General features: G+C 37.2%; 1 protein-coding gene across 1 annotated transcript; it reads right to left on the reverse strand.

The window, feature by feature from the left end:
- Nucleotides 1–6: 6 nt before the first annotated feature.
- Nucleotides 7–1,784, reverse strand: LOC109340090 (phosphatidylinositol-3-phosphatase myotubularin-1-like). The gene is made up of 2 exons (XM_019577664.1): nucleotides 1,569–1,784; nucleotides 7–1,480 (listed from the first exon to the last, which is right to left on the reverse strand). Exons 1-2 carry the CDS (start codon nucleotides 1,680–1,682, stop codon nucleotides 1,364–1,366), a joined length of 231 nt encoding a protein of 76 aa, XP_019433209.1. The 5' UTR covers nucleotides 1,683–1,784; the 3' UTR covers nucleotides 7–1,363.
- Between the last annotated feature and the right edge of the window lie 8,818 nt (nucleotides 1,785–10,602).

Genomic DNA, 10,602 nt, shown 5'->3' on the forward strand with positions numbered 1-10,602 from the left:
GCTTCATGACCATATATGAAAGGCCCATGTCACAAGAAAGGTCTAAAGTGTCGTCAGGCATCCCTTCACCGGAAGCAGCAAGCGAGATCACTGTCTGTCCAGTGTCCTCCCGTCCGATCCATAGCTGCTATAGAAATATATTTTTATTTGTATTTATTTCCTTTCATGTACATTTGCTATTTTACATACTATCTTCTACTACAATAATCCTTAGCATTATAAATTGAATATTATGTAACAACATAGTATTACAGATTCAATCATTCACACATCTGGATTTCTCCATGGTCCTTGATCTCTCTCAGTAACTGTCTCTCTCAATAACTGCCAATCCCAACTACCACCTCTTCGTCAACTGCTAACACATTCAATCCTCAGAAGATGACCCTGAAGACCTGTCAACATCAGCCCGCAAGCCTCCAATACATTGTCTCATGCTCCTTGCCTCTAAAGGAATGCACTGCAAATGCGGCACCCGAAGCAGAACATCCTAGGCAGCTGCTGCATTAATTGCTTTAGACCAAAGCGCCATCCCACAAAACTAACAAAAGGAGGCCACATTTGGAGAGAAAGAAGACCCATAGGAAATTGGGAGTGGGAAGTTCCTGAAACCTTAACTTTGTTGAAGGAAGTTTTGGCATCCTAGCCATTAGCCCCACAACCCTGTTGCTAGTCTATCACCTAAAGGGGATACTAATTGTGGATACTAGTATGTCCACTCGGCGCTTTCTGGCTGCCCTCTATCATCGTTGTGAAGTTGTGATAAATGTCACATTTGTTCTCTGCCATCCACCAGCAGCCAAGTCCAATGTAATACACGCCTCAAAAAGCATGTGAACCCACGTCTAAAGCAATGTCATACCTAACTATTTTTTAATATGTTTCCAAATACACCGGAAACTATAATGTACACTTACCAAACAACCATACAAAGTCAAAACAGAACAGATGTCAAAAAAACTTTGCAAATCAATATCCACATTACCACATTCTATAACAGCAGGAATGATGCGCAGAGTTCCGAGGCAGTTAGTAGCTACGAGACAGAATTTTTCATACAGGCACTAAAACTCAATTAGCACATAATTAAGATTTACACATGTCAAACTCAGCACACTTTAATCATACAAGTGGTAACAAACACAACAGAGCTACTAACCCTAATCAGGTTATCCGAAAATGCAGCTAATACCATATAACCTAAAATCTAAGAACTAACCATTATGGAACTAACTACAATCTCATTTCGCTCATTGATAACACATTATACTATAAACCAAATAAATCACACAACAAAACAAACTACCTAGATTACCACAACAAAATGCACAAATGATGAACTTTCAATATGCTTCAAAAAAATCTAAAAAAAGTTAACCAAAAAAGAAGAATCAAAGGTGTTGTTACGTACTTCGGCAACAACTTGTTCCGCCTCGAGCAAGAAATCCAGATTCGCGTTCGAGACATAGCGCGAAATTGGCTGCAAAAACAAAACAATAAATATCAAAACCGTAAAAAATAATTAAAATTAGACAATAAAAAGAGAGAGCGATAAAATTGAATTGAACCTCAATCTTAGTCCATTCAAGAGAGTCCAAGCTACCAGTTCCTTCCATCTTAGAGGACTCGGTGGCGTCTCTGAGCGACGTAGCTCGAGCGTTACGGTGTTTCGGTAAATCCATTCCGGCGACGGTGACGGAGACGGAGGAGCGTGAAGTCCGGCGAATGTTGGTGGGAAAGAGAAAGGAGAAGATGTGTGTTTCTGTGCTGTGTTGAATGAAAATATGAAAAATGAACTTTCATACATCATACAAGCGTGTGAGTCACGTGACTTATGTGCCACGTCACTCTCGTTATCTTTAAATTAATCTTTTATCAATTATTACTAGCCCATCATTTTCTATGTTAGGAGAATCATTGTCTGCCCTTAACTTCTACGTTGCCAATAGTATTGGCCATTTGGGCCATGTCCATGGGACCCGCCTGTATGTTTTAGGTGGGTAAGGCATGAAAATGTGTTAATTCACTCTAAAATGTTTGTCCAATATGTCTTTTTTACCAATGCACATTTCAAACAGGTGGGTAGGATGCCTACAGACATCAATGAATACTAAAATAAGAAATTTGATGGGTCAAGTATGTCAAAAGTAATTCATGTTCTCACCACTCGAATACAATGTAACAGTTAAATGTATGTTCGTTTTATGCAAAATAAGGTGTTATATTTTGTTTTGAATCAACTGTCACATTATGCATCTATGTAATCTCAAGTATGATAACATGAAAATTGCAACGTTTCAACAGTGAAATAAAAAATAAGAGATAATATATAATATATTGAAATGTTCAATGTATTAGCTTATTTTTATTTTTATTTAGGGCGGCCCACAAGCATGCTCTGCCCAAAGTTAGGGCGGACAGAGCATGATATTTCATGTCATATTTAAAAATAGACATGCCCATGTCTGCCCTAATTTTGATGGGCATTGTGTGGTCATGAGTAAGGCGGACATGGCAGCCCTAATTGCCAATGCTAGTTGTTAGGGACACCTTTATAAAAACTGGGACAACTACTTTACTTCATTACTCATATATTATATGTAGATGATAATATATGAGTTTTTTATATTATCATTGTATTTTTCATGTTTAATTATTATTAACTATATTTAAATTTTTATACTAACAATGCATAAATATTACAAACTTATTATATTTGATTTAATATGTATATGCATAAAAAGTTCTTAAATTATCATTCTACGAAATATATTACATTTTATTACCGAAATGTAATGTAGTCGAAAGCACAAAAGATTGGCTACAAGTTTGCAAGCACAAACCTAATAAATAAACTCTAGAATCCATTAGAATGAGAAAACTCTCAAATTTTATTAATGAAACTAATATGTTTGTTTTGGCTACATCTGACACAACGTTTAACTACTAAAGAAAAGATACTAAAAGATATAGAAAAATATATGCTAAAAATATTAAAATGCTCCTACATCAGACTCTTCCACTTCCGAAGAACTCAACCCCGAGTTATCTTCTTGATAAAGAGCATCATATGCATGGTACTCATATCAAGGGGATCAGGATTGGGAATTAAACCATTCCAATCAAATTATGGACATTCACTCTCTGAATCAATCCGACAGGTTCCCCGACGAAGACTTTGCCCTCAACTAAATATGTTCCGTAGCCTTCTTCCTGAACATAGGTAACATTTAATGATGTCTTATCATGCAACTTCAAAAGACTATTAGTCTCGTCAACATAAAGTGTTAGATCATAGTTAGGGCTACCACAATTATACTTTAAGGTTGTGGTAGTTTGATTGCAACATTGCTTACAGAAATCCCTTGATTGATATTTTCTTGTATTTCGCTCTAAGTTATTATGCACAAGAGTTAATAAACTATTGATAAAGTCTAAGTATTGTGAATAGTCTTCATAGGCTTGATAGGGGATAAACTATTGATAAAGTCGAACATAGGTTGGACAACTATCTCTTCCACAATAACAATGCGATTATTGTTCCCACCACGCGGAATCATATGCAGTTCTCTTCCAAAGTCTCTTTGTTGGTTCCCGTTGTTGACATTGTTCATCACGTGATTTAAGTTGTCAACTGTTCAGTAAAAGTAGCCAGGGTCGTGGTAAGAACCACGGTAAAACCCTCAAGATATGTTTTGGTCACCATTGGTCTCCCATAATTGTTCAATCTACGAAAAGAACATAAGAAAACATGCTCTGATACCACTTGATTCAATCGAAAGCACAAAGAATTGACAAGCACCAAACCTAGAACGATAAACACAAGTTTGAAAGGGTAAACCTAATAAATAAACTCTAGAATCCATCAAAAAGAGAAAATTCTCAAATTTTATTAATGAAATAATATGTTTGTTTTGGCTACATCTGAAACAATGTTAAAATACTAAAGAAAATATACGACAATATACATAAAAGATAATAAGAAAATATTGAAAAGATATAGAAATGATACTGAAAATATAATAAAAAAATAATTACTAAATATAAACACCTAATTTTGGTTGGGGATAATTTAATTAATAAGTAAAATCATTTTTGAAGTGAGGATATGGTGGGAACCCTTAATTCCCCACCCTCTTATATAAGCCTACCTTAGAAACTAAGAGAACAATAATAAGAAAATTGAAAAATGAGGCAACCCTTATTTTGAAAAGGAGAGTAGGAGAAGAGAAAACACCCAAAAGATTCTCCTGTTCTTCTTCTACACATTCTTGAAGGTTTATTTTCTTTTTTTCACCATCTTATTTATGTTGTTAACGTTTATATTTGGATGTATGTTTGTATTTTGCTGAAATAAGAGTACACTGAGTTTTTTTTTGTTTACTGTCAAGAAACAAGGAGCAGCGGTGCACACAGTGATTACCGGACGGCAACCAGGGAGGGTCGCACGTCTCCAGCGTCACAACCGGCTGTACTGTACTGTCCAGGGGTGAAAACCGTCACCTGCAGCTGCGTCCCGTGTTCAGGCTGCCGCTATTGGTGGATGTGCCGCACACGGTGGCGGCGGCAACGTTCCAGCAGCCCTGTCCAGCAAAAGGGTTACCTCCATGGTAACCTCAAACCCTAAATCCAAATTTAATTTAACCATATACCCCAAATTGATTTTAGAAACCTAATTCCCAAATTGCTTTTGAAACTTAACCCCAAATTGATTTTGAAACCTAACCCCAAATTGGTTTATTTTCAACCTAATCCCAATTTAATTTCAAACCCTAATCACCAAATAAATTTGAATCCAAACCCCTAAATCAATTTCACCCTAAGTTCCCAAATCAATTTTAAAACCATATCCCCAAAATCCTAAAATTTCCCTTATTTATGTTTATTAGTTACCGTTTTCCTTTTTTATTTTTTATTTTTTTCTGTTTTGTATTAGTTTTGTATATCTAATTTTTTATTTTTTTATTATTTATTATATTTGTTTTTTTATTGTTTTTTTTATAAATCAATAATGTGTTAAATATATGAAAATGCAATATGATTTTTCTTAATTAAATTAATGAGAGGTAGTGCAATATGAGACTTGTGTCCTATCGCGTTACCTTAAATTGACATTTTCAAAATTAAATCAATAAGAGGTAGTGCATTATGGGATTTGTGCCGTGTCGCGTTACCCTAAATTGACATTCTTAAATAACTTAATTAAATCAATGAGAGATAGTGCACTATGAGACTTGTATCATGTCGTGATACCTTAACTTGACATTTCAAAATTAAATCAATAAAAGGTAGCACTATGGGACTTGTGCCCTGTCGCGTTAGCCTAAATTGACATTCTCAAAATAACTTAATTAAATGAATGAAAGGTAGTGCATTATGAGACTTGTGCCCCGTCGCGATACCTTAAAGTGACATTTTCAAAATTAAATCAATAATGGGTAGTGCACTATGGAACTTGTGCCCTATGGAACTTGTGCCCTATCGCGTTACCCTAAATTGACATTCTCAAAATAACTTAATTAAATCAATGAGATGTAGTGTACTACGAGACTTGTGTCATGTCGTGTTACCTTAAGTGGACATTTTCATAATTAAATTAATGAGAGGTAGTGCACTATGGACTTTTGCTTTGTCGCGTTATCTTAAATTGACATTTTCATAATCAAATCGATGAGATGTAGTGCACTATACAATTTGACATTTTTAAAACAATTTAATTAAGTCATAGAGGGGATAGTGCACTATGGGACTCATGCCATATCGTGTTATCTTATCCTATTTCAAAAAAATATAAATAAATAAAAGAATAACGATTAACAAATATTTTCTAATGAAACTATGTAGCCTTGATTTCTCTACTGCGGCTATGGATACGTAAGAGCAGGTATCTCCCTATCAGGCACAATAAAAAAGTATAAAAATATTTGTTGGGTATTTCTTTTTGTGTAATAATGTGAAGATAAAATTAATATTTTGAACGAATATTCACACTATTAATCTAGGTACCACTTTTATAACAGGCAGTATCAGGTGTCTAATATTTTCCTCACTTGTAACTGACCCCGAACTCAATTTCTATTTTTGAGCAAATCAAATCATATTTTAAAAAATTGGTTTTTCATGTTTTCACTCTAAAAAATATCGATGGCGACTCCATTGCATTTATTTACCTATTGTTAAGGATACATTGGCTTTCGTCATTGGGTCTTCTTGCATATTTTAGTATTACGCTGATGTATCACTCAGATTGTTATTAGGTATTATGGATATGGCCTCTATGGTGTCTCGTATATCTTCGTGTCATATTTGTGATTTCCGGGTCGTAAGCTTTCAATAGTGACAACAGTTCGGGGACCTAGATGAAGTCTAGTACCACCAAAATTCTGCATATATGGACATTAGAATTTCACCCTAGAGTTTGGCCTTTTAGACCGAACAAACCTTGTAGGATCAAACACCTTTATGTAGGACACATGAGTATGCAAATTTTTATTTGTTATTTTATTATTCGGCATAAAGTCGGAAAAATCTCTTATGCCACGATGAAAGGCTTACAAAAAAATCATTTCATAACAAATATCTACATCATATCAAGTAATCATGCATTTGGTCATAAATAACAAAACCATTTCGTTATAGCATTCACATGCATATCATGCACTCAAAAAAACATATATATAAATAACATTCACATGCACTATATATATATATATATAGCACATTCATATCATGTACTTAAAATATATATATAAATGACATTCACATGCATATCATGCACTAAAAAAAAGAAAAGGAAAATGAGGAAATTTCACGCGACACCATAGGCCATGGATTCTCAGCCTAGTGCTAGTAATGCTATTATCAAGAAAGGGGTGAAGGCAAATTTCAAGATTGCCAGACTGGGTAGCATTAGAGTTATTACTGAGAAGATTCCCTCTGAAATTCAAATTGAGTTCCTAGAAGAGTACGGAAGTTTGTATGATCTTTTGTTTGTTGATGTCAATGTTGCGGCCCTCAATGCACTCAATTTTGGAATTGTGACCTGGGGTTTTTTGAGATGCCTCGCCTAGACACAGTCCCAGTGATCGGGGAATACCAACAGTTACTTCTAACCCGGATGGGTCATGAGATCTATATTCTGGGGGATGAAGCTCCAATCAACGCGATGAGGAAGGTCATTGTGCTAACTCTCACAGATCGCATGGAGAGGAAAGATAATCAGGGTTGGTTGCAAAATGCTCTATAGCGGCACCTATAGAAATTGATGGATCAAGGAAATTGGGCAGCCGTGAAACCTACGCTGGCTTTGCTTATTTATGGGTTGGTCCTATTCCATCGGTTCTTGATACGATCAGACTCGAGGCTTTGGGGTTTTTTTATAAGGTACACAAGTGGAAGGTCGACCTCGTGTCTGCAATCCTGGGAGATACTTTCATAGTCCTCTCCAATTGTCACAGAAAAGGGTTTCATAATATTCGTTGTTGTGCTCACCTGTTGTATGTATCGATGGCCACGCATGTGCATGCCGTTAAATATCAAGTCGTTAAATATCAAGCCTTCACCAATCACATCATAATGGATTTTAATAGCGTTGCACTCGAAGAATAGACAATGATTTAGTGGAAGACCACTCTTGAGCGTCCCACTCCAAATGAGTATAGGTTGATGTGTTATTGGTGTCCGTAGAAAAACATGATAATTCAGCGTGGTACGTACAATAATATTCCTCTATTGGGTACAAATGAATGTTACTTCTACACACTAGAATTAGTATTGCGACAACTTGGACGGATGCAGATCACACCAAGTGACGAGCCTAGGGGTGAAGTCCATCTATATGAACATGATGATGAGTTAATAAAGAAGGCTAAAGAACCTTGGGACAATCTCGTCGTTAGAGATGATCAACAACGTGGAGCAGCACGAGTCCGTAGCACACCCGAGTATGATAGTTGGAGAGCAGTTAGAGTTGGAGAGGTAACCATCTTGCCACATTTGCCAAGAGAGGAGAATCTATCCTCAAGGGAGAAAGACCTCCAAGGTATGATAGAAACCTTGTGGGAGTAGATGAACATTGTCGATGGCAAGAGGCAAGATGCTCAGATCAAAATAATAAGGAAAAACCATGAGATTGAGAAGCTAAAAACGAAGCTAAAAGTAGAAAGGGAGACATTTGTTCCAGTCACTCTAAAAAAGGTCAAAACTGAAGCATCCGTTGAAATCTGTCAGTTGAAAGAGAAATTCGAAGCCTAGAGGCAAATTATGGAAATGGACTCTAAAAAAAGGGTTGAGTTGAAGGAAGAGTTAAGGGGTTTCAAGAGGGTCATCCATCTCAGAGATGTGAGGATTGTCGAGCTTGAAAGAGATCTCAGATCAAGCCAACAACAAGCCATTATGGGAAAAGACCAAGTCATTCATTTGACAGGACGAGTTTCATATTTGCATGAAGTGCAGCAAAATATGGATGAGTACCGAGAGGTTCTAGCAAAGGCTAAAGGTAAAACAAAATGGTACAACCGAAGGGCATAGGATTTGTAGTCTGAATGCAACAATATGGGGGTCGAGCTCAAGTGGAAGGAAGAGGACAAATAAAAGTAACTTGAGGCTGCTAGAAGAACCACAGAAGAAGTCGAGGGATGCAAATAAATGTGGAAGCATAGGTCCATATCCTTGTTGGGACATTGGGAGACCCTCAACTATGGTTGGCTCGAAGATTTCGAGTCCGTGTACCAAGAAAGTGTAAAAGCGGGGGTTAATATACCAACAAAGGTCAGAACATTCTTCAACGACTATCATAACATGGCTTAAGGAGTCGGAAATTGGAGGTAATCTATGGGATGGATGAACCCCGAGCCGAAGGATGAGTCATTATTTATGGAAGAAGACCCATAGGAAGAAGAATCAGAAGAAGAAGACCCATAGGAAGAAGAATCAGAAGAAGAAGAAATTATTGTAATAGACGATGATTATGATGGACTTTTAAATTGTGTAAAAAGATGAGACGAATAGACACATTGTAATTCCTCCCTCTTAAAATAAATTATAAAAGAAGTCCATTTTTATTTCCTTCATCTTTAAATTTCTATAGACTTCCTCGTCATTCAATTCTTTTAAAATGCAGAACTCGAACATCTGGTTAAGAAGAATTCAAGGGTCAAGATATCATTACTAGCCCGAGGCTCGGAAAAATGCAACCATATTATGGAGCCCTCGTGCTCCTTCTATGGTTGTCATTAACCATAATATGATCTAATGGGGTTATAACCTTAGAAAACGATTGCGGGATGGTCAACAAGTATTGTGTAGACAATGCACTGTTGGGTAAAAAAGGAATTAACCTTATATAAAACCTAATGAATGATTACTTAATGAACGTTTAAAAAAAATGCAGGTCTTTAATTAGAAACCATTGCACATTCTCGGAGTCACTGCTATAACACTAGATCACGAGCAAGGATGGACGTTAACATCGCAAGCACTGAGAGGAATTTTGGTATGGAAATTGACGAGGTCAAAGGGAAGATGGGTGAATGGGCTCACGCGTAGAATATGATGGTAGACTCGTTGAAGGATGTCAAGAATATTCTCACCATTCTAGCTACCAACCAAGGAGGAGCGAATGCTGGAGGTCAACAAGGGAATGCTACCTCGATTAGGGAAGGGTACCATCCCATTGGAAATCCCCAGCAGGAGGGAAAAGGCTCAATGGGCCTCGTTTTGAACAACCTCAAAGGCCCGTGTTCGGTCTGCCAAATGAGGAAGGGAACTAGACATTTGAGGAGTGGATAGCGAAGGTAGAAGAGCAGTTAAAGAATATTCGGGGGGCCGATGCCCATGGGTCCCTCCGAATTGAAGAATTATGACATGCCACTAATGTTGTGATCCTGAAGGATTTCAGGGTACCATATTTCTCCAAGTATGATGGAAGTGGCAACCCACAATTCCATCTAGTAAGTTATGCTACAAAGATGGCCATGTGGTCAAAGGAGGACAGTTTCCTTATTTGTTTTTTTCATGAGAGTCTGATTGGCCCAACATTGGAGTGGTATTTAGAGCTAGATTTGAGTCGCATATCTAGATGGACCGAGCTGGCTGACTTGTTCATGGATCAGTATAAGTTTAATGTGGAATTAGATCTGACTCGTGAGGAGCTTGGGGCAATGCAGAAGAAGAAGGCGGAGTCCTTTAGAGAATATGCAATGAGGTGGAAGGGTTTGGCAGTGCAGGTGCAGCCCAAAATGACCATGCCAGAAATGTGCTTGTATTTTATGGGGACCTTGGGGGCCCCTTACATTGGAATAATGGTAGGGGTTGCATACAAATATTTTCGGGGAGCTGATGGATGTTGGTGACAGGATTGAGATGTTGACAAAAGCTAGAAAGTTGTCAGTAGGTGAGGAGGATGAAAACGATAATAAAAAGAATGTGCCATCGAGGAAAAAGGAGAATAAGGTGAATCATGTACATAAAACACCAGCCTACCAAGTAAATAATGTCCCTTAACCCTATAATTACACTCGCCCACAATACACCAACCAACCATGGCCGTATATATCCAACCATACCAACCCTCTATACCAATCAAACCGCCATGCATCCACC

The sequence above is a fragment of the Lupinus angustifolius genome, unplaced genomic scaffold (genome assembly GCF_001865875.1).
Source record: "Lupinus angustifolius cultivar Tanjil unplaced genomic scaffold, LupAngTanjil_v1.0 Scaffold_134_32, whole genome shotgun sequence".
In the NCBI taxonomy this organism is placed as follows: Eukaryota; Viridiplantae; Streptophyta; class Magnoliopsida; order Fabales; family Fabaceae; genus Lupinus; species Lupinus angustifolius.